The sequence below is a fragment of the Strix uralensis genome, chromosome 3 (genome assembly GCF_047716275.1).
Source record: "Strix uralensis isolate ZFMK-TIS-50842 chromosome 3, bStrUra1, whole genome shotgun sequence".
Classification (NCBI taxonomy): Eukaryota; Metazoa; Chordata; class Aves; order Strigiformes; family Strigidae; genus Strix; species Strix uralensis.
The window spans coordinates 10,747,881-10,775,690 of NC_133974.1; the positions used below are offsets into that span (position 1 = coordinate 10,747,881).

The following is a 27,810-nucleotide window of genomic DNA, read 5'->3' on the forward strand; positions in this document are numbered from 1 at the left end:
TCCTTTTAACAATGTCACAGTGCTGCCATTGCTCTCTGGCATTGTTTAATTTACTTGTGTAAATGGGGCCCCGGGGACCCTGGAGACCAGGGCAGGGTAGATGATGGGCTTGTGTGTTGGAAACCTAGCTCATTCTCAAGACTATCCATAGCCTCGCCTTCATTACTTCAAAAGCTTATTCCAGCAAGGTTGGGGTGAACCTGAGCTATCCAACAAACAGTGTTTTTTCTTTTGAGGAAAGGTAGGTCCAGACCTTTGTTATTTGTTGCGGAGCTGAGAAGTTGGCAGCAAGAGCGATGAAGAGCACTCCTCTGGAGATGGAATGGACCTAAGCTAGCACTGACCGGGGCGCTGGGACAGCCCCACTCCCTCCCATCTTAGTTTTTCCTTCTTTGTAGTAATGGCTTCTGCCTACTCTTACAGGCAGCTTGGGCAAAGGATTAAGGAAATAGTATAGGTGAATTTCCAAACTTGCACAGGGTCAGTATGGGCATTCCTGATGGAGTCTTGGGAAAGAAGAGCACCTTCCATGCAATCAGCTTTCCACAATTCCTAGGTCTCCTTTTCTGCTCCCCAGCTCAGCACAGCCCAGACCAATTTATTTGACTATGTAATGCCTGGGTAGCATTTATCATTCTGCTTTTGTAATTGTAGCTTTGAACACCTGAGTGACTGATTTCCGCAGAGGCTCCAGTCATATGAAGGAGGAATGAATACAGCTGGTTGTAGGACCAACTAGAACAATGTGGTCTCTCAAGGAGACTTCATCTCCATTCTCCTCAATCTGATTGTTTCTCTCACCATATGGCAGTTGCTTCTCCTTGCATTATGGAAAGCTGAAAACTTGACTCATGAGAAAAATATCCAAAGTGTGTGCTATGGCTACATCTATCTCTAGAGCTGTGTTTTCCTCTGTCTTCCTGAAGGACAATTATCCATTTCTACAAAATCTCTGACACCCATACAAGTATCATTTTAGTAGTTACTGTTTTGGAGGAGTGTGATAAGGAAGCATTTAGGGTGAATTCATTTCACTTCATCTACAATGTAAATGTGAGATTTGCTAGACACGCAACAGCTGTATCACTCTTTTAGCTCCGGAGACAGTTCTGATTTGATTTTCAATTACTGTAATAAGTGCATAAATATTTAATGCACATGAGGGCTCCAACATGGTGACACCTACTTCTAATCATGAATTTCAGCCATCTAGGGTTCATTTCATTGCCTACACATAGACACTGTAAATTGAGATGTACCAGAAGTCCAAGACATCTGCCTGGAGATGCAGACATAGCACAACACCAAGTTATCTTGGCTTGTAAACAGAGCAGCAGAACTAATGTAACTCAGGTTACAAAAACTCTGTATTGTACTTGCGTTATACTTCCCTCCCACATTGGAGGTAGACAAGTGACTGGCCTACTGGCTAGCCAAATCAAACAGGTATCTGCTGAGTTTATGCTTCAGTCTTTCCCTTAGAGGGACGCAAATGCCGGCCTCTCACCTATCGAGCTGCCAGGTCTGTACAATAGTTGGAGGAGCTGAAAGTTGTCCAGCCATCTCCTCTTCTGTGTTTTGATTAAAACTGGCCATTGGGTTATTACAAGGTTATTAGGTGGGGAGCAGACATTTAGACTGGCAGACACATGGAGCAACAGACAGACAGAGCAATAGAATACACCTTTTTTTTAGGAAGAGATGCTGGAGAATAACATACTAACACCCTCTCACCTCCCACCCCTTCTCTTTTTCTTACTAATTCAGAACGTTGAAATTTTTCCATTTGGGATAATTTCAGTCAGGTCTAGAATCACTCATAAAATGGAGTAATTGTTCCAACAATGTCCCTGAAAAGTTTTCTAATTTTAAAAAGAAGTCTAGGAACAGAATCTGGCCAGCTCTAACCTGACTGGCTCGAACTGTGCTGTGATGGGTAGTTCAGCAGAGGAGTCTGGGTCTGCACGAACCTCAGAACCCCCTCAAGAACCCCTTTTCTTATTCCTGCAGGCAGGATCTTCATAAAGGGAATTATCTCCACATTTCACACAGGTAATGAACAATCAGGAATCAGCACCAAAGCCAAGCAGACCACCTTTAATGTGGAAAATGCACATCTTGTTCATCTCTAACCATATAAATTAGCATGGACATAAACACCTCCAGAGCTTATTTGGTGGGAGAGAGGTAAACCAAGGTACAGTCCTTGGGCAACAGCTTAGGTCAGGTGCGTGGTGAAGAAGTACTTGAAAAACTTGCCAACATATTTGGGAGTCTACCTGGAAACTTGTGCAATTACTGACTGTTCCTTCACTTTTCCTTGATCTGGGGAAATACAGTTTTCATTGCACCTATGTAAAAAATCAACTACACAAAAACTATCTTTTCTTTGACAAAAAAAAAAAGTCTACTGTATTTATCTACTGTAGATGTGATTTTTGAATAATATAGATGATTTTCTGTATTTTAAGGCTTGGTTTTACTAAACTGGGGCAAACCAGGAAATCTCATCTTTTCTCCCTCACTGGCTACCATGAAATTTATCCATGATTTACCTAGGACCCCCAAACTTAAGAGAGGTGGAATTTTAATTCCAGGGCTGCAGCAGGTCAAGAGCCAGGTTTATCTTTCCACAGGGATTACCTATGGTTTCTACTAGATTATTCCTGACATGTGGCTCATCATATTACAGGTTAACTGTTTAAAGGCGGCGGGGGGAAGCATGAGGCATAATGAAGAACAGCTATGTAACTCTCTTCCCTTCTCTCCAGAATAAATTTATCCTGAGTTTAGGAGGTGTGTAGATTAAAAGACTGCCTTGACAGGCTATCAACAACCTTACCACATCATATGGACAAGAATGAACTTTAAATCTACCATTTTGGCTACCTTTGAAACTCACAGAGAAGCCCAGTCATAATATAAAATCTCCTAGTGGTTCACATCTGGGTTTTGTAATTGTTATCTGAAAACAAATAGTGGTAGGATTGATAAAGTGACTGGTCATCTAACTGGAATCCTGTTATTCTAGTGCAGACTTTTTCAGTAATTAAATAATATTGTATTTCTCCCAAGATGAATGAAAGCTGAAAAAAAGTTTCATGTTCAGCTTTTAAACTGTGTTTTCATAGCAAATTTATTTTGTTTTTAAATATGTTCCCCTGCCCTTGCTTTTTTTTCTCCCCATTTTATTTACTATACCCTAAGCAGGGCTCTGATTTCTCCTAATCCTGCCATGATTACAGGCAGAGTCCTCTTCCAGGGATTCAAAAATTGGTGGATAATTCCCCCTGGGCTTATAAGCTCACTGTTGTTCGCCTGCTGTCTTGGGGGAGATGAAAAGCAAATCCACGAGCTGCCAAGAATCACACCCAGGCAGGGATGCAGTGCTGCGGGAGCTGGTCCCTGCTCAGAGCACGGGAGACAGACGTGACCCTGGGACAAGTTCATGGGGTCACACCTTGGCCCTGATGGAGACCCCCATCCCCCCGTGCCCTCATGGGGAACAGAGAGGAATTAAACTGTAGGACTGTAGTCCGTTTGCATTGAACTGAATGAACAGACCCCAGCCACAAATTGCTTTATTTTAACAGGCTTTGGGAGGTTTTTCTTCCTTGCTTTAACGCTTTGTGGGAACTCAGGACCTGCAGAGAAGATGGCTGGTGGGCAGGCCTCCAGCACATGAGGCTAAAGGTTACCTGGTGCAAACCTGCTTTTTCCGTGTCCCTTTAGCCAGAGCTGAAGGGATAGGAAGGACCATCCCCTTCACCCCTTAAGTCTGGGATCTCAGCTACAGCTGCCCTCCAATGCACTCATTGCCACTCGTGCTCTCCATTGCCTGCTCACCAAATGGGTCCCCAATTTGGCACCAAGCCATTTCCCAAGGAGGCCAGGCCCTGGTTGTCCGTTATCTCACAGGCACGGGACCATAAGCTCTGCAGAGGACCTGGCTATCTCACAGGTGTCAGATCATAAGCTCTGCAGCCACCTGCTAGCCCTCAAGCCATCTGTGTTGGCCCAAGTCCTTGCAAACTTCTTTCACACATTTTTTAGGTTGCCACAAGGAGGGCCAAGGGGAGAGCTTTTGAGTCACAGTCTGGCAAAGGGGAGCAAATGTGTTTGTGCCCCTTTCTGAGCACTAGGGAGGGGGATGGTTGCTGCATCTCCATCATTTCTCCCTGTATTTCCTTGCCTGTCCTGCTCCAGGCTGGTGGATGGAGAATGATCTATTCTCTGGAAGAAAAGCCCTGTGCTAATGCAGAGAACAAGAGCTGTAGGCCGCTGATTTCTAATCTTTAGCATTTCTTTCTTCTCCGCCTTTTTTATCCTACTCCCACTTGGTCCCCTACAACCCTCTTCATGCTGAGGAAGGTGGCTGCAAAAGCTCCTCTGGGCTATGTCTCAGTGAAAGGCTCTTAGTTTAGCTACTGGGAGTAAAACTGTGTACAAAAAGTAAATACAAACATCAGCCCTAATTTCAGATGCGGTCATATCACTGAGTGGCTTCAGCTCTGTAGAAAATCCCAGCGTAACTGGTTCCAGAGTCAGGTTTTGAGCACGAGCTGAGGGTTAGACTGGAGTCAGTGGGATTGCCTGTGCGAGTGAACGGTGCCAGACAGGAGCTGGGCAGTTGACTCCCAAAGGGTGAGACACAGCTGGGGACTGCAGTTAGCACGAGCAGCCCATCCCTGGTCTATAGGCTGTATTTGAGTGCTCTCTAGCGGACAGAAAAATTAGTCCAGAGGCAAACAGCTGATGCTCACTCCCTGAGCCAAAGTCACCCTCACCTGGGTCTGTAATATCTACACACCATGGGCCTGTGCTGAGTGTCTGGGAGCAGGGTTTTGGAAGGCAGTTCAAAGCAGGGTCTTCTTGATCTGTGACCCTGCAGGGCTGAGGTTTGATGCGGGAGCGATGCAGCGTCACGGGGGATGCAACACCTCATCGGATGCCTCTGATAAGAGCTCAGGCACAGAGCGCAGGGAAACATCCCAACCCCTTCCCCATGACACGGCCTCTCGCTTCCTTATGTTGAAGAAAACACCTGCAGGACCTGCTCCTGCATGTGCGGTCAGCAGGTGGAAGAGCAGCAGATAGGTACTGTGGAAGGACAGTAAGAAACCTTTTTTGGTCCCTAAGAGGTATTTAGTGAAAAGGAGGGGAAAAATTATGTCAACTCACCAGCCACTCCAGACACCCTCTGCTCTGAGAGAGCTCTGCCAGTGCCAGACACTGTTGCTCTGAGGCAAGATAGTGCTTGTTTCATAGCACAAAGTGATAACCCACTAGATACAGTGGAAACTTAAACTACTTCAGAGTGACAAGAAGGGGTTTATGCCATGGAAGTCAGCTCAGGGTGCAGGCCATCAGGTGATGACACAGTGAGTGCTCCCAAACCAGCAGAAGTGTATTACTGAACCCAAATCTTCAAAAGGTGTCCCAAAATGAGATTTATAAGGATACTGTATTGCAGTTGGATTTTACCCACATTACGTGTTTGAGTTTTGAGTCCTAAGAATAACTTACCACATTTTCCTTTTATTTCAGTGAAATAATAACAGCTAAAAGATTTTTGATGATGGTGAAAACTGAAACAGCCACTTGACTCATGAAACAGCTACACCAGTTATAGATGTTTTATGTATCCCTCCTTAAATTCTTTGCTTAAAACCTGTCTTCTCCATTACCCCCGTGTTCTGGGGGCTACTATTTTAGGTTTTAAGGACGATACCATCTGTCAGCAAGAGCTCCTCTTACATGGACACTGCCCAATGCTCAGGCATCTTGAACACAAATTAAGATCCTTCAACCACCTACTGAGCTTAATTACTTGTTTACTCCTGTTCATTCTTCTCCTTCACTTTCTAGAGGCCTTTGAAATCAGACTGGCCTCCTTTTCTTTGAGTATCTTCTTCACTTGGAGCAGTCATCTTTGACCTTGCCTCATCTAGTCAGAAACCACCGAGACTCTAACACAGTACCACACATAACTGCTGTAAAAAAATATGGAATTGTATATGGGCAGTTATTATACAAAAATTCATTAATAGTTTTGTTACAGAGATGCTGCAGCTATGCATAATTTAGGCTACTGAATACTGACTGCATGAAGATGTTGAGTCAGTTTGTTGAGGGTTCAGGAAGAAAGGAAAAAAAGAAAAAAAAATTGATAAAAATAAATCAGGCAATCTACCAAACCAGTCAGCACTGGAGAGTTAAGAGGCAGGAAAAAAGCCAGCAGTCCCAAAGAAAAGAGCCCTGAAACTTCAGAGAGTTTCTTCATCTTTCTTTTGCTCATACACAACTGAACTGAGGCAAGTGAGACCATGAAGGTGAGAGGAGCCGCTGAGGGTAACCCATATATCAGTAGGAAATCATAACTTTAATAGTGATGACTGTTTCTGGTATTGGTTCTCAGATTCACTGCCCATTCTCCCATAGGCCTTCCCCTGCAGGCTTCCAGTTGACAATCAGCAACACTAACGAGTCCCTGTGCCTCTGTGACTGATGACCTGCGTGCAAGGTCTGGCCAACCCTCATTGATGTGCTCTTTTCTGCTAGAAAAAAAGAAAAAAAATTAGTCCAATGGAAGAAATTTTTTATGTGGCATCCAAAGCAACATGGGAATCAAGCTCCAAATATTCTGAGGGGTCACTTCTGAAAAAGGCAAGATTGTTGCTCAGCTCCAGCAGACAGCTCTATTAGCAATCACAGTTTTCTTCAGTCAGGTTTGATTTTTGTGCACCTTTTATGCCGAGATTCACTCTTTGCAGCCACCACCTGATGAAAGACCCTACCCTAACCTCATGGGTAAGTCAGCTGATTCTTTCCACAACTTCAGAGGTTAGCAACACTGAAACACTTGTTCTATTTTCCAACTACATGATGCTTTTGATGATATGGGCTGTGAAGTTATAAAAATGCCACATATAACAAGACTTGCTAAGAAATCTGATACACAGGCAGCGCTTGGATTTCTTCATGAGCATATCAACATGTGCACAGAACCTCTCCAGGTCAAAGACAGAACCCAGCAGCATACTGGGGCTGAGCAGACACTTTTGTTTGGGGAGAAAAGCCTCAGTTTTGAAGCATCTTCACAGGCACTCGGTGATGTTTGGATGGACACAGCTCAGCGAGTGAGACAAGCACTGCCTCAGCAGGGGCTCATAGCCCAGATCCTGCTCTATTTTTGCTGTCTCAGGCGGCAAACTGCCAGCTGCTTACTCCTTGTTACTATCTGCATAAGTTGGATTATCCAGGAAGCCAACTGGGGATAAAAATGCCATTAGAGAAGTAATTCATTTAGACATACAGCTATTTAGGATATGCTTTCAGGAACCCCAGCCCAGAGCTTTTTAACCCTTCAGAGGCCACATGAGAACGATTCACATCTCAAAAGCATTTTCCAGTGGCTTGCAGCACTTCTGGCAACTGCGACTCCTGTGCCAGGCCACTTATGAAGTCTCCCTTTTTTTATTTTTTGTTTTGACTCATGAGTTTCATGCTCCAGCCTTCTCGTTTCACCAGGAAGCAGCAAAAGATCAATCTGCATCTGCCACCTTTGGATCTCTCTTGATTTTTACAGACTTCCATCACATCCCCAACTCCTCCAGCTGTTTCTTTTCGGGATGAAAAGCCCTAATCCACTCACGAGGTACCCTTTTAGGGGCCACTCCTTTCTGGGGGCACTCCTGGACCCTGCTGCGTGCCCACTTGGGGTGCAGAGCATGTTCAGCGGGCAGCTACACTGATGCAGCTGCAGAGTCTGGTTTCTACTGCTTTTCTAATGTTCCCCAGCATCTCCTTAGGTTTCTGCTGTGATTATTGAGACGTGAATAGCAGACAGCAGAAAGCTGTGCCCGGTGCAAAGGTGTTCTTTCTTTTTTTTTTTCTCGGTGCTTCCCTGCAGAAGCTCTGCACACCTGTGTAGAGAAGCACTAAGCAAAAAAAACCACCCAGGTGCACACAGACGCGTGAAAACGAAGCGGGGCTCCCCAGGCCAGCTATGGGTGCCGGCGAGGGGCAGCGGCTGCTTGCTGCTTTCTTTCCAAAATCCAGGCTGGAGCCAGCAGCACCTCCGAGCACCCCCGTGGCCAGGGCACCCCGCGCCCCGCTGGGCCCTTGGCCGCGGCGGAGGCACCGGGCTGCCTTTTATTGAAGCTCACCCCCTCGAGCACAATCCTGCTGGCTGTTTTCAGGCAGATCGATGCGTGCGAGCTGTTCCTACTTCGCAGGAGAGCACACGGGTGCCACCGACCCTTGGGGGAAACGTTCCGGTCCCGCAGAGAACGGAACGGGAACGGGACGAGCGCGGGGGGCGGTTAGTGGAGGGCTCGCGCCCAAACAGCCGCCCGTCGGTGTAGTCGTGGCCGAGTGGTTAAGGCGATGGACTAGAAATCCATTGGGGTCTCCCCGCGCAGGTTCGAATCCTGCCGACTACGGCCTGAAGCGTCCTTTTTCTCCCCCGGCCCAGCCGTTCTCCTCCACCCGCTCTTCCCCCGCGATCGTTTTGCACCAAAGCCGACCTCTGGCCAACATCCGGCAGGGCGGCCGCCGCCCGCCCGAGGGAAGGGAGGCGGGACCCCGTGACAGCCGGACGCGGCCTCTCCTTCCCGGGCCGGCGCCGATCCGGAGCGACGCCGCTTCCCCGCGCCATGCAGCACAGCCCGGCGCCCGCCGTGCTGGTCACCACCAGGTACCGGGGCGGGGAGAAGGAGGCCGAGAGCAGCGACCCCGCCGCCCGCCTCAACTTCGCCAGCCGTTACGGGCGGAGCCGCCCGCCGCGGCCTTCCCTCGGCGGGGCAGGGCCCGCGCAGCCCGCCGCGCTGCGCTGCTGGCGGGCGCCGCCCGGGGCAGGGGACGGGGCGAGCGGCGCCTCACGGGGACCCCGAGGCGGGCGCTGAGGGGAGGCTGAGGCGAGGCCGAGGTGGGCGGCGGGTGCTGGTGCGTGGATTTGCCCCCCGGGGCACCGGATTTATGCGGTTCCTGGAGGTTTTTGGCATTTCAGAGCCGGGAGAGTTCACTGTTGTCTGGCCTGTCCTGTGTAACACCAGCCGTTCGGTCCTTTCCTCCTGCGGTAACTTAGGGTCGTTTCCCTTCCCCATTGACACTGCTGGGGACACAACGTGTGCTCCCACCCTCCGGAAACATCTTTTCCTTGTCAGTAGTTCGAAGTGGGGTCAGAAGGAATTAAAATTTGTCCTGAAGCGTACACTGGTGTCTTTGAGGCGTGGTGTTGTCCGTGCTTTTGGCTCTGCCAGGCCGCAGGGAACCCAATCTGGCTTGAAGACAGGCCAGCGATGGGCAAAATAAATTTATTCTGTTTTCCCACCTGCTTGAAACCATGCCCTAGGTGGGTGTAGAGGTGCTGTTTTCAGTTGCATTACATTTTTAAAACCTGTATTTTCCTAGGTGTGATGAATGAACCCTCAAGAGAAATGCCTCAAGAAGAAAATGCCTGTAGCAATCTTCATAGAGAAATTATAAAGATATATATATAGATATACATATTTTTTACCCCCCTCAAGATATTTGAGACCACATGAAAGCAGTTCCCTATCAGATGTGACATGAGAAACAAGTGTTGATTCAGCAAGGTCCTGACTCTTGCACCTACCTCCGAGGACATAAGTAGCAACTATTTCAATCACATTAACTTCAAAGCCATTATTTTAATCCTTAAATATTTGGCTGTATGAGAGCCTGACTTCCTCTGGAGCAGTGGCCTTGAACCTTCAAACATATCTTAACTTGCATACATGTTTTGTAGGACTGACTTTATATTAGGTTTAGCCTTGGAAATGGAAATCTGAACACCTGGATTTATTTTACAGTCAATAGACTTTACCACTTGCAAATTGTCCCATGGATATTGGAATGCTTTCAGTAATAAAATTGGATATATATGTGTGTGGGATTAAGGCTTTAGCAAGTGAATATATTTTCTAGCTTGTGAGATAGGATAGCTGTGTAGTTGTGACCTTTTTCACTCTTTATACATACTGGTTTTGGGAATAGGATTCCTAGCTGCTATGGTAATATAAATAAATAATAATCTGTATACTTGTAGTTAGACTATACAGAGGAACAAAAACGTTTGGTGGCTAATTGTGTCAAATATTTTGCCTTCACTTAATGAATAAACTAGTTGTACAAGTCTTTTTTCTCCTTTTACTATGGCCTGGGCTGTCACAGTTTGGTCCCATTCGGGCAGAGGTAGTTGGAGCTGCTGACAGGGCTGACTTTATTGAGGTCTGAAGTGCAGAGTCCACTCTCCTTGCCACACAGACACTGGAATAAAGTTTCTCTGGTCACAGCACTTATGTCTCTTTCTTTGCTCTCTTGCTTACAATGGCTACTTTCCTCCCTTTCCCACCTTGGCCTTTCAGTACAGAAAGAAGATTAATTAAAGTACAGAGCCTCTACATTATAGCAAATCAAAAGACAGGAATGAGAAACTGTGGCTGTTCCATGAACTGTGGAAACTGCTCTGTTCGGCTGACCCTTATGTAGTCTCCCCTTCTTCTGTCCAGTGCCAATGCTGCGTGATCTGATTGTGCAGGCACAGTGTTACTGGTATGAATGGTCTCATTGTATTCAGGTGAAGTGATTCATGTTAGGAGAATTAACCGTGTGCCCAAGTCTCCCCTGAACCATCAGTATTGTAGACAAAAGCAGAACTGAGAGATACACAAGCCAGATTTAAATAAGGAGTAGAAGCAATAAACCTGTGTGTCCAATTTAAACAACTAGCCTTCTCCTTTTCCTTCTTTTTTAAAGCTACTACTGTAAAACTGATTGTGTTTGATGTGAAAAATGCAATGAAACTATATTCTGTCTTGGGATTTGTAGGTGCTGCTTCCATTTGAATGACAATAACAGTATCAAATTAAAACACTGAGGCTTCTTATTTTGCAGCTAAGGCATCACAAGAACTAGTGTGCACTTTGGATATTACGCTGTAGCTGTCTCAGCCTCCTGCTGATTTCTGTTCGTTTAGAATCATTTTTATGTTTAAAAAACCCACACAATTCTTTTGCTATGGAGATAATAGGGGTAGGTTTCCTGTAAGAGATGGTAATGAAAGTCGTCACAAGGCCAGAAGCAAACAAAAATGTAGCTATTCCCCCTCCCTCGAATCGCTTTCCAATACAGTCATTTTAGCCCAGACTTTAACAATTTTAAAAGAAAAAAACCCTGGGTATAGATAAGGTGCTTACTAACTTCATGATATTTTTAGAACTTTTTGGTGCAGCAGCTCTTACAGTGAAGTTGTTGTATCATCTCAGAACATCTGTATGTCGTTGGTGTTTTAAGCTAAATAAGGCCATTCAGGAAGGATGGTTTTCTGGTGTTTTTTTCCTTTTATTTACATCAGAGGTGAAAAGCAGGTTAATTTGTCGTTTATACTCTGTGGCTGTGTTAACAGAAGTCAGTCACTCCTGAGTACCATCCGACAGCCCTTTTTCCTGTCAGCTGCAGTCACAACTTTTGAGGGGGTGCACATCTGGAGAGCACTTCCTCTGCTGCAGGTATATTCTAAAAAAATCCAGATCCAGCTGATTTTACTGGCAGGTGTCCTTTGAGTCAGCTTTTTGGCTGCCACTGAAGGAGACAACACTCCAGATAATGACTGTTATGGATTCAACAGAGTGCTGTGTGAAGGCCAGGCACCTATGTATTTATACCTAAGCACTATTGATTCTGTGTTTAGAGCCCATCAACGTGTAAGAACAAAATTTTGTCTCATTGGTGTAAAGTCAAGTCCTTGACTGGCAGAAAATGAGAACGGAATCGGAGCAAACAGAATGGCGTTTAGGTACCTAGTATAAAATCTTGCTGATGGTAGAGCTGTTGTTAAAGCCCTAATGTTTTAAATATGGCTTGCAGAGAGCTTGGGTACAAAATTTGGCCTGTGCCTGTGTTTGTTGCTGTCTGATTTATAGAGAACTCTCAAGATACTCTCTTTAAAAATCTTTTTATTCAGTTTTGCGTTGGAGATTCAGAGGTTGCCTTCTTGGGAAAGCTCAAGTTTCAAAAGAACTGGTCAAGTTTTGACATGATTAGAGGAGTCTTTTGAAACTTTTGTTTGAAAGTAGATTGTTTAAACCTCTTTAAAGTGTATTTTAAGCTTGTACACCTCATCTATCCTTAGGTGAAGGGCACCTGTGTTAATGAATCTAAACTTCCTAAAGAAAGATGCAAGAATTCCTCAGAACACCTCTGCAATCCACAGGAAGTCCAAGGAAGATGGGACTTGGCATTCTCCATGCGACCAAGATTAAAAAAAAAAAGCAGAAAAAATGTTTAATGAGAAGAAAATTAATATTTTTTAAACAGTCCCTTCTGATTTTATTGAAAAGCATTCACTCACACATAGGAAAGACGCACTTGGACATGTGTTTAGAAGTATTCAGTGCTCTGGATGATAGACTTCCTGATTCTGGCAGAGTACTTGGTTCTAGTGACAGCAGTGCTGTGGCTTGGCACAGGGGTAACTGTGGGGAAGGGATCGCTGATCAGTGCTGGTTTCCAGTCTATTGAGACAGCTTATTTCATAAACATACCGTTCTCTTGTGCCCCAACAGCAGCTTCTTGGTGTTACTCTTGATGTGTGAGCACTATAATATGATCCTGGTGTTCCTCTTGCTAAAATGTCATAAATAATTCCTTGGGTGGAAATCCAGGGGGGAGGTGACACCACGGTTCAGTGGATCTGAAGCTAGCAGGAGAAGAAAATGTGTTGAGTAAACTGCAGCAGCAGCTCCCTTGTTGCATTTTCCTCCAAGAGGAGCCATGGGTGGTTCTGACTGTTGTCAGCTCTCAGAGGTTAATGCTGTGATTCTTTAACTGATAATGAAAGGACAGGTAGTTTTGTTTCCAGTGGGATTTTCTGTGGGAAAGCTGAGATGCTTTAGCTACTGTACCCTTTCTGCTATTTGGCAACACAACTGTCAGTCACTCAAAACCAGAAGGCAATCCAAGAGATCATGTACTCCTTTAACTTACTCAGTCCTGGTAGGTGTTTGTCTAATTTTCCTCAAGGACTTCCACAGATGGAAACTGTGTGGTTGGCCCAGCAGTCTGCTCCAGCAACTTCTCTTTTTTATTTCAGGCTTTTAATCTGGTTCCCTGGTTGGCTCTTAACAAACCTCAACTTGTCCCTGTAGTCCAGCAAGCTCCTTCTTCCTTTGGTGGCCCCTTTCAGCTATTGTCTCTGTCATTCCTGGGGATGTCCTAAGGCAAAGGAGAGGTGGATAGGGCTTGGTGTGAATTGTAGTGAACAGACCTTTGCTTCAAAACAAGCAGTGATGAGAGATCATGGGATCTTCCCATCTGCCTTGCTGGGTAGGACAGCACTTCCACCTCCTGTGAGTGAAGTCCTGTTCTGAATGAACAGGATTCTCCCCATCTTCTCTTCCCAGAATTGCTATGTTCCTGGCATTTTGTCTGCAGTAGCCAGTGGCAGGTGCTTTGGGACAGGGCATAGGAAGCAGGCCATGTCCAAATTTGTATTGTTGCAAAGTTGGGGTTGTGCTACCTACCCCAGCAGTGTCGGGGTAGGGTCTGTCTGGTGTCCTGTTGAGATGGAAGTCTTTGCACTGACTTTCTTGAGCTTTGGACTGGATCCTTGGAAAGGGTCAGTTAAAAGTCTTTGTGCCAGTGCCTGAACTCTGCATGTATTTTCTTCCCTAGGCAAATTCAGAATACGCACACGGGCCTGGATTTGTCAGTGCCAGAATACCAGGAAATCCGTGGGAAGATGATGTCTGGCCATGTAGAGTATCACATTGTCGTCGTTACCCGACTGGCTGCCTTCAAATCAGCAAAGCACAAGCCTGAAGATGTAGTTCAATTTATGGTAAATGTTTAATCAGTGCTGTGTTAGTGATCACTTTCCTAATCAGTTTTGATTATTTTGGTCATCACAGCCTCCCTGGGTCAAGGGCCTTGGTAGGACAACACAGTCTGTACCATTTCGGCAATAGGAGTATTATACATATATTAATTGAACTTTTTATTCCAGGAACTGAAAGCAACAGTGACTGTTGTTGCCTTTAAGGCTTTTTGCATTATGGGTCAACAAATAGAAACCAATTAAGCTTTTTATAAGTCCCGCAGCAAAGTTAGTTTCTCTGATATGTGTATCAGCACTAGGACTTGGAACATACACATGAAATAAATATATAATAGTTTACTTGAATGGGGAATGAATCTTGTGGGGCAGTAAGAGGTATTTAACCTTGCAGCAGGTCAGCCTTGAGCTACTAGCTTTGACATGTTTTTTAAAATCTTTAGTAAGAGAGTTTTACAAGGAACTGACCATGTAAAACATTATTGAGTTGGATTGTATTTTGCATGATACCTGTAAAGGTTTGAAAACATAGCAGGTGAGATTCATTTCACCTGTTTTAAGTCATCTATAGCATGGGCATGTCCACTTAAGCTGTCTCACCTGGGACCATCTACTGAGTCAATGGAAAAAGGTCCATTTCGGGTACATTTCATTTGATCTGCCTTAGCTGGCTGCTGAACCACTCCCAAGAAGTGCGTTTCTCTGTCCGTTGACTATAAAGGGACTCTAAGGGGATGCACCCTGTTGCATGCTGTGAACATCTGCTCTTTTCAGATGTTTTGGGGATAACTGTAATGTCAGTGTGTGTGTGGTTACCTGGTAGACCGTTAGCCCTAGTGTAACTCACGCTCCATAGAAGATAGCTGATAAATGGATATTTACACAGTCTGATTTTCAGATAAAGCCACAACGTTGTGAAGATACGCGTGGTGAGGAGATCTTATACATTTATTGCACTCCTTACGCTGTATGTAACTTTATGGCAAAAGCAGTAATGCTGGCATAAGAGTCTGTTTCTTCTCTCTCCATGTCCCTGACTGCTTGTTCTCACTCCTGCAGTGTTTCCTTCTGTGTGCCGGTGTCGTGTGGCTATTCTGTAATGTCAGCTGAGGAATGGGTAAATAGCTAAAAATGGGTATTAGGCATTTTGTTATTTAGTACTAATTTACACCTGTTTCTTGAACCTAAAAGTTGCACAGCCCCATTAAAGTTTGGTTTAGAACAGAGGAAGGGCCAGACATGAGCAGATAAGAGAAGGGGATGTGGAATCGCTCTTTTTCTGCAGCAGTGCCTGCTTATATAATATTGCCATGCAGCTCTGTGCAAGAAAGAACCTGACTAAACCTGAGGCCTTAAACTGGGCTGTTGTCATCTAACATTTTACTTCACTTAAGAAAAAGTAGATAAAATCAACTTGTCTATAAAGAAGAGAAACAGACTTCCTATTGTGCCCCCCCTGCCTGCTGAGGTTGTTCCCGTGTCCACTCTTCTCAAGTGAAATGAACCTTTCTAATTTCTTCTCTGGTCAGACCTGACTTTTCATTCTTCATGAAGAAGAAAACTGGTGTAGTCTGATGGGAATAACACTTTTCTCATCAGATACTTTTTTTTCAGCTGACTAAGTCTGACGTATTATATAGTTTCGTGTGTGAGAGTAATTTAAAACCGAGAGTTGGGAGGTTGAAGGATGGATGCTTTGCATCGATTCATTCCAATGAGTCTTTTCGGTACATATTACTGAAAGGAGCAGAGGGATTACACCTGTCTAAGCTTCTCTCTCTAAATTTGGTGTTTTAATCTAAGTCTGTCCCTGCTTTTATGGTCAATAGGGAGAAGGGAATGAGGTGACTCACCCTCTGGAAATGCCTCTCTTTGACTGTAAAGGGAAAGCATTCTACATTTTAGACAGCTGGGGTGGGGGAGGCTTCAACTCTAAGCTAAAGTGCTTAAGGCTCAATTGAGTTGCACACAACTCACTGTCTATACCACTGGAGGCGCCCTAGGATTTTGCACCTAGCCTTCAGAAGGTTGTGGGTCTCCCATAGATCCCGTGTGATATTTGCCGACTCCGCACAAGCCCCTTGGATGCCCCCAAACATCTCCGATGGCATGAGATGCCTGTCTTTAGGCAGAACAGTCTGCTCTGCCTTTGCTGCGGATTTCTAAGCTCCTATCCCAGTCAGTGCAGTGCTATTGAGAAGAATATAGCTGAGCATCTACAGTGTGGGGGAATCCACTTTGTGTAATGTACTGGTACTATCTGAGAAACCCTGAGTTATCCTAGGTGTCTGCACAGGGCTGGCAGATATGTCGCAGGGCATAAAGGCATCAGCACTGCCCTGGAACAGGGTGAGGTAAGATACAGTACACCATCCAAGGTACCACTAGCTGCCTGTGTTCAGGTGAGATGAGTTTCAGTCACTTCTTGTCAAAATGTAGTGACTCTAGCTGAGTGTCATGAGAGCTGAGACACCTCCTGCACATATGCAGTTGTCTTAGCCTGGAGGCAAGTCCCAACCCTGTTGTACCAGCACAGACCAGAACCATGACCCTTCCCCAAGAACCGCCACCCATCCCCAGAGAGTTTGCAGGTGAGGTGTAAGAGAACCAGGTGGCTGGGGAACGGCAGAGAAGAATGAGGTTACGTTGGTCACAGATCTAACATATCAAATTTTTATCTCAAGGTGGAGTGAGATGAGACATCTGAAGCAGGAAAAAGAAACAGCTGTGTGCCTGTTCTGCCTTCCCAAGTATGGGAGCAGGGTGAGAGAGGGAACATTTTTTTTTTGCTGTTGTTGAAATTGCCAAATTTGAGAGGCTGGAGGAGGGAGCCAATGCCACAGTGCTGAGATGACAAGTAGGTTAGAGAAGATGAGTAGGCATGGTAGGATTTTCATTGGTTCTGGATACATTAATCCAATTTTGGCTACCTCAGGAGCCAGGTCTGTATTTTGAGACTTTCTTTTGAGTCTTTCTTTTTCTTCCTCCTTCATATCCTTCTCCCCATGAAGTAACAGCTGCAATGATTTCCTCGTGTAGCGCTGTTCTTCCACCTGCTTCCGGTTGAACTGACTGCCCTCCATGCTCTCGTGCCCTAGGTGGCAGCAGCGAAACTGGCTTTCTTTGCATTAGGCTGTGAACAACTGCAGGCAGCCATGTGACTGAGCAGCGTTTAGTGCTCAAATAGCTTCTCTGTATCCCCTGGAAAAAGATGCTGAGTAGGACAGACGCATCCTCTAAGCTAGCCGTGATCTCTGAGCTGCGATTTAGACCACAGTGGATCAAGATGTGTTAAGGTCCTATGACCAAAACCAGATGAACAGCAAAAAGATATTTCAGATCTGACCTGTGGAGTTACTGGCCTTTACTCTGGGTCTAAACAATCCAGAGTTCCCTGTTCCCCAGCCTTAATGGGACTGTGCAAAATCAGTATCAGAGCGTTTCTAATTGAAACGTTTGTGAAGCATTAACAGAAGAAGAAATTAACTTCTGTGATGACTTTCAGATCTAAATTATTAAAAACTGGAGGGATTTTTTAATTTAAAAAATGCCATTTGTAAAATAGGGCAAATGGGTTGTAGAACTGCTTAACCTTGAGGTTGTATTTGGTAACTGAAGGAAAAGTCAGCTGCATTTCTTTCAAAGGTCGGAATACTCTTGCCCTGTGAAAGAGTGAAACTGCTTTTATCTTTGGTACTGCTGCAAAGGAGATATTTAATTATTGCCTGTAGATCTGCCATTTTCTGTGAGAAGGAGAAAAGGCTTTGTTTTTCTTAAATGCATTTCTTCTAGCCACACCTTAGCTTTTTTAGCAATTAACTTCTCTCTTCCCAGTCTTATTAAAAATCCACCCAGCCAACAGTGCCTTTTTTCTATCTGCGCCCAGTTTAATTGCTTCTTTTTTATAAGTTATATTAGTTAGTGAAGTTCTTTCTTTTTCAAAGTTGAACAAATAACTACTGGTGTTTGACAGGCACAGCACATTTTTGGGAGGTGTTTGACAGGCACAGCACATTTTTTGGGAGGTATTTACTATAGAACTGTCTTCCTCATAAAATGAGGGAGCATAAGTACGTGGGTGTGTATTCATCTATGTTTTCACCATTGCCTGTTTGCATATGTTGGCCTTCTTTCTGTGGGCCTCAAGATCTGTGCGTTGGAGCTGCTGCTGTTTCCTGACCATACAGGTGTGTTGTAAAGATAAATTCCTTCATATTATAACCTCTGTGATGTGAGAGAGGGAAAAAAAAAAAACCTGTTCAGTGTACAATAGGTTCGGGAGCCGTTAAGAATTCATGTTGATTAAAAAGAAGTGTTAGAGTGCTTGCTCTTCTGCTGGGCAAAACAGATGGGGAGAACAGCATGTGGTCATGTAATTAAAATCTACTATAATGCATACCCATGAGGTCACCAAGCAACATTAATTCTGGTATGGCTTGAATTGGGAGTGTACAAGTGAAAACTTGGTTTGTGCTGTCTGCGAGAAGGGATGGTTTTGGTTCCTGTATCCAAAGTTAGTGGCTGTTTTAAAGGACAATGCTGCTATATCTCCATTTTCTGATGGTGTTAAGAAGTGGGCTTTGTAAAAAGAAAGTCACAGTAGCCATATGTGTTTCACAAAATACTGTCAAATCAAGACTGATCTTCACTAGCATGCATAGGCTGGCCAAAGGGCTTGAGTTAGCTCTGAGAGCTCCATTTCATTGAAATCCTTGCAGTAGATATGAAGCATATGAAGATAAGTTTGAGGTCAGAAATGGGGCATTAAAAGGAGCATTAAAAGGAAAGGAGGCATTAAACCTTATTAATACTGAGTGGGATCAAATTCCCTATGCACATCTGAGCGTCCCAGGCTCATATCCTGCAGGCATTCTGGTGTGTGTACTTTCATGCATGAGATTCTCCTGAAGAAGGGGCAAGGCGCATGCATGAGATTTGAGGGATTAGCAGCAAACTTCAGGCTTTCACTTTGAACTTCCCGGTGGTTTGCTTAACCTTCTAGCCATATTTGATCATATTCAACTTACTTATTTGTTCCTGGTGCAAAAAATACTCAACCCATCCCCATCTCTCTTTAAGTTCTATGTTAGATGTTAATTGTTACAGGCAAATAAGGTCTTGATCTGGCAAATATGCACATGCTTTGCCATATTTGCATGATTATCTCTTTTGAAGTGGATTGAGCCTTTGATATTGTGACTTGACAGAACTCCTTGAAGTGTGTGCACTCAGGCTGACTTACAGGTGGTGGGGTTTTACCTCCACAGCATTCACAGAGTTCAGTTAGAGACGTGGAGGGGGAGAGGATAATTGCAGGATCAAGACCTAGAGGAATTACAGCCAGCAGGAGAAAAATATGTGAATATTAATTAAATGGTACTTTGTTTACTTAATAGGATTAATAAAATGGCTTTTAGAGCAGCATTTATTTTTTATCCTGACATTTTGGGCCATAGGATCCATAAATTATTTTCAAAGGGTTGTGAGTGGTAACCAGAAGAAGGAAGATTTAATTTTGTTACATGCTGATACACCTTTCTCCTGGAAAATTGTCAGAGGGTGTCAAATTGAAAGGGTCCAAAGTTGTCATGGCAGAGCAGTGCTTCCTGACTGGAAAGGTGTAAGAATGCTCTGCATGATGCATGGGTCTCAACCTGAGAAAAGACACTCTGTGAGACCTGGCTGGCTTTTTGTAAGGCCCCTGTGTTGCCTCTGTGCTTCTGCATCCAGCTCTGGGGACCCAAGTGCAAGAAGGACATTAACCTGTCGGAGCAGGTCCAAAGGAGGGGAACAAAAATGGTCACAGGGCTGGAATGCCTCTCCTGTCAAGAAAGGCTGAGAGAGTTGGGGTTGTTCAGCCTGGAGAAGAAAAGGCTCAGGAGAGACCTTGTTGCAGCTTTTCAGTATATAAAAGGAACTTACGAGAAAGATGGAGAGAGTTTTTACCAGGGCCTCTAGCGACAGGACAAGGGGCAACGGTTTTAAACTGAAAGAAGGTAAATACAGGTTAGACATAAGGAAGAAATCTACAATGAGGGTGGTGAGGCACTGGAACAGGTTGCCCAGAGAGATTGTGGCTGTCTCCTCCCTGGAAGTGTTCAAGGCCAGGTTGGACGGGGCTTTGAGCAACCCAGTCTAGTGGAAGGTGTCCCTGCCCATGGCAGGGGGGTTGGATCTTTAAAGGTCCCTTCCAACCCTAACCGTTCTGTGATTCTAAATGCATCACTCTGAGGTTGTTGGATTCAGCCAGTCTTACTGGTGCATTTCCAGCACCAAAACCAAGGTAAAGATGGCAGTAGTGTTGAGCAAAGCTGTAGAGGAGCCAGCAGCAGCCAGGATTTGAGGCAGAGGGACAGCAGGCGAAGAGCCTTAGCTGTCAGGGGCTTGCAAGGGCCAGGCTTGGGTTTAGGTAAGTGGGGAATGGTTCAGGCTGGAGGTTTAACATCTTGCCTGTGTGGTCGGTTATCCCAGCAGAGGGCATCCCCACACTGCTGGATGTTAGTTTGCATGGTGTGCTGCAGGCTTTTAGGTAGCATATTAGTATGCTTTGGGTATGGTGTTATCACACTTTGTATGCTGTGTCGCGTGTTACGGTTGGTGTTGTTGTTCAGAACCCACGCAGATTCACAAAGGCTCAATTAGTGATAGGATGCGAGGGTGTGCATCTACTTTAGGTTCAATGGTGTAATTAGCCATAAATTGAGATTTATGAATAATTTACAGAGTTTGATAGAGGAGGAATGAAAATTAAGTGGGGAAAGAAATAAGCTTGTATGTCTCAGTTCAGTGTTACTTTTTGAGTATTTTAAAGCTGTTTTGGCATAGTCTTGTTCATTGACTGCTGTCTTGTAATGCCTTCAGACATTAATTTGTTATTTATAATTGAAATTAATTAGATGTTAAACATTTTTCACAAGTCGGACTTGATTTTTTTTTTTTTTTTTGTTGTGGGGTGGAAGGTAATACTGTTTATTCTTTTGGAAAAGTACCAGTGAATTCCTCACTGCCCTTGCATTTGTGCTTACATAGTATTTTTGGGAGGGGCTCTGATATCATACCCTGTTCAGAGTGCTACTGGGACCTAGCAAACTAGAAATGTACAGCAACTCAGAAATTCAAGAATTGCTTTCCTCTTTTTGGGGTATCTTTTGGAGGATTGTCTTAATCTGGGAACATCTCTTTATTGCCATCACTTCAGTGCTTGACTGCTGAATTGCATGTCAGATCCTGCATGTGGAGCACAGTGTTGCTCACACTTACCTGTGTTGCTTATAGGAGACAAGTCTAAAATTCTTGGTTTTCATTCCTCTGTCGTCTCGGGTTTGGTTTTGTACTTCAGATCTTTCTTACAGAGCTGCTTGCCATTTGTGACTGGTCACTGAACCCATAGTGAACATCGTACAGCTGAAAAGCAAGTATTTTTCAAATCAGCTAGCTCGGTTGATAATTACTGCAAAAGGCAGGGAAGCATGTATGCTAAGGTTATTGCTCTTTATGCCTGCATCTAATTTAGTAAACGAGTCAAGGTGTGTCTGTTAATGTCAGGACCTGTTCTCTGACCTGGAGGGCAGCTAGCACAACCTGGCTGCATCCATAGTATGAAACTTTCTTACCATCTGCCATGGGCATCGGTACCCAAACTGGCTACTGCGTGATCTCTGCGTCAGGCTAAATCTTGGGCTAAAATTTATCTGGGGAAATGCTAGCTGCCCAGAGTCAAAACTGTGCTGGACATTGTCAGGTTCCAGTAGATGCTCTAAAGTTCCTAACAGACACTTGCAGGTTCCAGTGTCTGGGAAGATGCCCGATACTGTTTAGTTTGCTAGTATGGATGCAGTTTATGGATTCTGGGTTAATCTATGACTTGTTTCCCTTCTACACTTTTTATTGGGTTGACTTTCTTTTGTCACTATGTTGGTGGAAGAACTCTGCCTTCTTCCATCCCAAGATGTGGTTCTTGAGTCTATCTTTTGTGTTGCAGTATTAATTAGGATTCACTCCACTAGAGTTCACCAACATGTGTTACAGGAGGATAAGAGCTGGACCATATTAGAGGATCTGTGCCATATGCACTCCACTAACACTAGTTTTTTGGATTGTTCTTTTAAATCTAACTCTGTATTCATTGAAACACATTCATAGATTATGGGGCCATGGAGGGCCATGATGAATATATTGTCTGTGTAATACCACAGTTGCAGAGCATGAGAGTCACTCTTCATTGTGCCTGTAATGTCACTTTGAGAAAGTGTTTTGTTTGTGTGTGGGTTTTGTGTGCTGATTTTTTAAGATACTAAATTCAAAACTTAATGTGGCATAGAAACCACACCATTTCTAACCAGCATTCCCATGGTTATTGCTTTCCTTGTAATATCTTGGGCCTTATTTTCCCCCAGGCTTCCTGTCTTTGTCTGCAGGAGGAATGACTCCGTTCACTGTTGGCATCTTCTCCCTGTAGTACAACCTGTAGGCCATGGCCAAATTGCTGTTTTTTATTTTCTCATGGATAAACTGAGTAGCGAGGGGTCAGCTGAGGTCTTTGCCCTTTGGTTTCTGTGTTAGATGCTCTGCAGAGCAGAAATGTGCCAGTTTTTTAGGCCTTAACAGCCAGAAGGGCACTGAAGCCCATCAGGGCTGAGAAATGGGTCTTCTGGCTCAGTGGTGAAAAGATTTGGGCTGCTTTCTCCATCAGATGCTTACCTGGCTGGGCTTCTCTTCCCTCCCATCTCTCAGGGCTGGACATCATACAGCTCTTTTTTAGTGGACAAGGATCTTTGCTGTCAGAGAAAAGTATCTGTAGCAGTGACCTTCGCAGTATTTCATTAGTTGACGAGTGGGAGAAATGGACACTGAGTATCTGGCAATGAACTTCAATACCATTAGAGAGTGGATTTTAATAACAGAATTAGAAGACCAGCAACAGTGCTTGGGGATTCACTGTGTAGATAACAGGCTTTTACTATGTAAAGCTCCTTGGTAATACATGTTTTTCCACTTCAGTTTCCAGGGTTAATGTTTCACAGCGCTTAAACTGCTGCTTTGCTGCTCATGTCTCCCCTGTAAAGAAACTGACCCAGGTGGCATGTTTCACTGCAGGTTTCCAAGAAGTACAGCGAGATAGAGGAGCTCTACCAGAGACTGGCAGCACGTTATCCTCAGACTTCTCTTCCGCTCTTGCCTAGAAAAGTTCTCTTTGTGGGGGAATCTGACATCTGTGAACGAAGAGCTATGTTCAATGATATCATGAAATTCATCTCAAAAGATGAGGATCTAGCAACAAGTCCTGAATTACTGGAATTTTTAGGTAACTAAAAGATGTGAGTGTCCCCTCTCCCATGAATGTGCTTGATAAAAGTGTTATTAAGTTCTTGACTCAGGTAGTCAAAAACTAGAGAATGCCAGAATAAAGGCTGTCACTGAAAGTATCCTCTTGTGCATCTACAGTGCTGCATAATCATGTTTGCTAGTGTTCTCTCCTCTTCTGAGTAGACACATGCCTCATTCAGAAGCGTTGATACCACAGTGCTTGCTTTGAACCATCTCTGATTTACCTTAGGCATATACCTAAGCTGTGATTCAGAACATGTAAGTTTAGAAGTCTGAATAATCATACACTGTCAGTGGAGAGATGGACCCTAAAGGGCAGTGCAGGGTCTCCCTTAGTGATCAGCAGTTCCATGTTTTGACTGTTTTTCATTCCTAATAAAATTGTTAGGCCTTGCTGAAGAGGGTCCTAAAGCAAATTATTGACCCTGAGAAAGATTTGAATAAAAGACAGATTCTTTATAAGTTAAACCCATTCTCTGGCCTCTTTTTTTTTTTTAATTTTCCTTAGCATCATGTCCAGTTCTTGTTGCCTCTTGCAGGGGTTCATATAGTTCCTTTCTTATGTTCCTTGGGCATAGCAGGGAGTCACTGAATGAATGGAACAGATGGGCTCTCTGTTCTTAATTCAGCTGAGAGCTGCTGAACAGGGAATACTCCAGCCTGGTGCTGTGCAGGATTCTCAGTGTAGCGTTAGTTTTAAGGAAGTGAAGTTCCAAGGTGCTAGCAAGTCACCATGTGTGAACAGCTGATTTTGCAAAAGTGTCAAGTGTGGCCAGATTAGAAGTTCTGTGAGACTGACAGCTTCCTAAAGTCAAAGGGGACAAAATTGCATAATAATTGGCAAAATCCTTTTACTAATAATGTTTTGGAGTGTTTTGTGGGTTTTTTTCTCTTTTCCCTGGCAGTGTTCTCTTGAAAGTAGACCCCATGCACTGGGAATTGAGAATTCATGTTGATTAACCTTTGCATGCTGATTAACCTAACCATGGTGCACATGTCTACAACTGAATTAGCCTGCACTGTCTTTATACTGTGAACAGGTTGGGTGCAAGTAACGTGACCTGTTCATCTAAATCTGCCTCAGAATAATATAGTTCTCACCCTACCAAACCAGGTGGAATTCAGTACATACACTGCAGATCTTCAAGCTACTTTTGTACACATTCCTTACAGCTGCTGGAGACATAATTAATATATTCAGGGGAGTTTAGGGAGAACCAAATGGTAAAACACAGATGACTGAGGTGGGGTAGGATAAGCAGCATCCTAACATTCACTGCCTACCCCAACCAGGACTTTCTTGCCTGTAAGGGGAGCATATGACCACTTGCTCAGTGTAGACTCCCAGTCGTCAATGAAATCTGTCCTGGGTGATTGGGCAGATGCAAGCATGAAAACCTGGGTGACATGAGTCTTCCATACGATGTAGAGTTTAACGGTCAAAAGGATGAAACCATAAATTTTATCCATCATGGTTTCAGCAGCCTATATTTAGCTATTACCATTATTTTAAATTGCTTTCCTGAACAACCAGAGACTCCACAGCTCTCTCTTCACTCTCTTGGGCTTTGCATATAACAAGTATGGTGAGAAGTTGTGGTCAAAGTGCATGTTTCATTTGCTGAATTTGCTCAGTTGGATGGATCTTGCATACTGAAGGTAGTTACAACTTCAGACTTCATTTCTGATTGTAAATTGAAGAGCTGCTGTGGCACCTTTTTCATTAGTAGCAAAAAGAGGACTTTATCTCAACTAGCTATGTGAAAGTTAGCTACCTATATCTAAGCAGATTATTTACAGCCTCTCTGTAGCCAGTGGAGAGAAACAGGCACTTCAGAGGGAAAATCCCATCTCAGACAACTTTATTTGGATGGGATGAATCACCATGTGGAAATTCTATTGTTTCTCTTGACTATAGAAGGAACATTAATAAGCAGATTAGGCACGTGCTGCTGTGTCTCAGGTAAAGTTCATTTTCTCTGTCTTTCTCAACTGCTTTAAATCAGTAAACAGAGAAGCCACGTGACACATTAATATATAGAAGGGACAGTCAGGAATCAGAATGTTCTGGGTTGGGAGGGACCTTAAAGATCATCCAGTTCCAAGCCCGCTGCCATGGGCAGGGACACCTTCCAGTAGACCAGGTTGCTCAAAGCCCCGTCCAACCTGGCCTTGAACATTTCCAGGGAGGGGGCAGCCACAACTTCTCTGGGCAACCTATGCCAGTGTCTCACCATCCTCACAGTGATGTTCTTCCTTATATCTGATCTAAATCTACCTTCTTTCAGTTTAAAGCTATTACCCCTTGTCCTATCACTACATTGTAAGCAGACCCTCCCCATCTTTCCTGTAGCCCCCTTTAAGTACTGGGAGGCCGTTCTAAGGTCTCCCTGGAGTCATCTCCAGGCTGAACAACCCCAACTCTCTCAGTCTTCATAAGGAAGGTGCTACAGCCCCTTGATCATCTTCGTGGCCTCCTCTGGACTTGCTGCAACAGGTCTGTGTCCTTCTTATGTTGGGGGGCCCAGAGCTGGACACAGTACTGTAGGTGGGGTCTCACGAGAATGAAGTAGAGGGGGAGAATCACCTCCCTCAACATGCTGGTCACGCTTCTTTTGAAGCTTTCTGGGCTGTGAGCGCACATCGCCGTATCATGTTGAGCTTCTTGTCAGCCAGCACCCCGAAGTCCTTCTCAGGGCTGCTCTCAATCCATTCTCCTCCCAGCCTGTATTTGTGCTTGGGATTGCCCCGACCCATCTGCATGCTGAAAGAGTTTCACAAAAGCTGATCATGTCCTTCGTTCCCCAAACAAAACCACCAGGAACAGGTGCAAGGTATCAAATAAAACATAGTTGTTATCCTGTGTACTGAGTTTTGCACCCATTATTGTATTTTGCAGGAACAAAATCTACTAGTACCATTGACTTCAAGGTTAAACACATTCCTGATGACAAGGAGAAAGAAGATGAAGAAAATGAGGCATTAGATTTTTTCAAAGAGGAGAAGGCACCTGACTTAATCTCACAGCTTTCATCAGCAGAAAATGCCAAAAAAGGGGAGAAAAAAGAAGAGCAAGAGGAGGAAGAAGAGGAAGAAGATTTAGACCCTCTTGGTATAATCAGGTATGGCTGGTCGTGCCATTGTTATTTATTTTTTAGTCTAGTTTTCTAAACAAGGCTGGTTTATGTCACTGTCCCCCCATCCCAACATTTTATAACATTGGCCACTTTCAGCTGAATTTCACAGAGAAGGAGAGGCCTCTGCCTCGGTAAAGGGAAGAGACTTTGTAGTGGCTTTTTAGTGCATTCCTCAGGAAATCCAGCTGACAGAGGGACGTTGTGAATGCCTTGATAACAGTCTCAGCCACAGCAGGCACGTTATTAGACGCTGCAGGGTCCCACCACAAAGCATAAAGCCACCGGGGTCCACTGGATGTGCCATTCTGGAGTACACTGGTGTTCACAGTGTCTGGAACTGCTTTTGAGCTCATTTGTGTCTACAAGGAGGTAAAGTTATAGCAGTGTAAAGACCAAAAGAGCCAACATTTCAATCATGATGTTCACAAATAGGCTTTTCTTTCCTTCTTCCCTTATCTGAAGGTGTCACATGCTAAATGCCACTAAGGCATAAGCCATAACTTCTTGAGAAACAATAATTGAATCAAAGCTTGCTGATGTTAGTATCTGGGTTTGCTTACCTGTCCAATAATTTTCAGACAGTTATTTTCTTCACTTCAAGATGGAATTTCTCACTTAGTTCCAAAAAGCATTTCTAACTACTGAAGCCTGGAAACAAATTTAGTTTCTCAGTGGCTGGGATCATGAGTAGTGACTACTTTTTTTAGAGTGTCTCAGGCTTTAGATGCCCAAGTAGAAAAGGCTTAGCTGTTCTTGATCTTCAGTAAGCACTGACTGACTCAACTGAATTGTTTCAGCCACCCACAGTCGCCAGCCACTACTGAATGTTCTTTGTCTTGTACCCAGACAGTGCGTTCAGAATGCTTCTTCATAGCAATGGGCAGTAACTGATAGTAACAAGCCAGAGCCCTCTCTTGGTGTTTCCCGATTACCTTGAATCATTTCCAAGGGGATCATTCACTCCAGGCTCTAAACTGGAGTCTCCCACACTAAGTCGGGTCAACTATGATGATTAATACTGGAAGCGCCATTTGGACTTTGTTCCTGCTATTATAATCATACGTAATTGTTGATGTCCAGATATTGTCCTTTTTACTTGAAGTATATAATCCTTTACATATCAGCAGAAAACTTTAAATATTATTCTTTTGACAAAGCACATGCTTAATTACTCAGCATCAAAATCACTGATTTTAAAAAAGTTAAGTAACTATTTACAATGAGAAGTTAGGTAAAGCAGTACTTCCCACAAAATGGTCCTTAGCTGGTAAGTTTACAAAAGAAGCTCTCCTTTTTTGGATAGGAAAATGATCTATTGGGTTAGCAAATGCAATGTTGTATTTTCCGACTTACAACAAGTAGAAGCTGTAAAGAACTTGCTGTGCCAAAACAAGCAAGAAGTTTGCTTTTCTGCTCTGCACAGTTTGACATAGCATTTGAAAGTCTTGATTATTTTGGTCTTTTAATGCGTTGAAGGATGACAAGATC

The 27,810-nt window shown here is 44.1% G+C and overlaps 1 protein-coding gene and 1 non-coding gene across 2 annotated transcripts in view; both read left to right on the forward strand.

Moving 5' to 3' along the window:
• The first annotated feature begins 6,357 nt into the window (after positions 1-6,357).
• Positions 6,358-27,810, forward strand: part of HS1BP3 (HCLS1 binding protein 3) — a 57,566-nt gene continuing 36,113 nt past the window's right edge. Inside the window, 5 exon segments of the mRNA XM_074861491.1 lie at positions 6,358-8,614; positions 8,616-8,698; positions 13,699-13,864; positions 22,955-23,162; positions 26,085-26,307. Of these exon segments, the coding sequence (XP_074717592.1) occupies positions 8,210-8,614; positions 8,616-8,698; positions 13,699-13,864; positions 22,955-23,162; positions 26,085-26,307 (1,085 nt within the window). The 5' untranslated portion in view covers positions 6,358-8,209.
• Positions 8,363-8,444, forward strand: TRNAS-AGA (transfer RNA serine (anticodon AGA)). Its single transcript has one exon. It is a non-coding gene; the product is annotated as a tRNA-Ser (tRNA).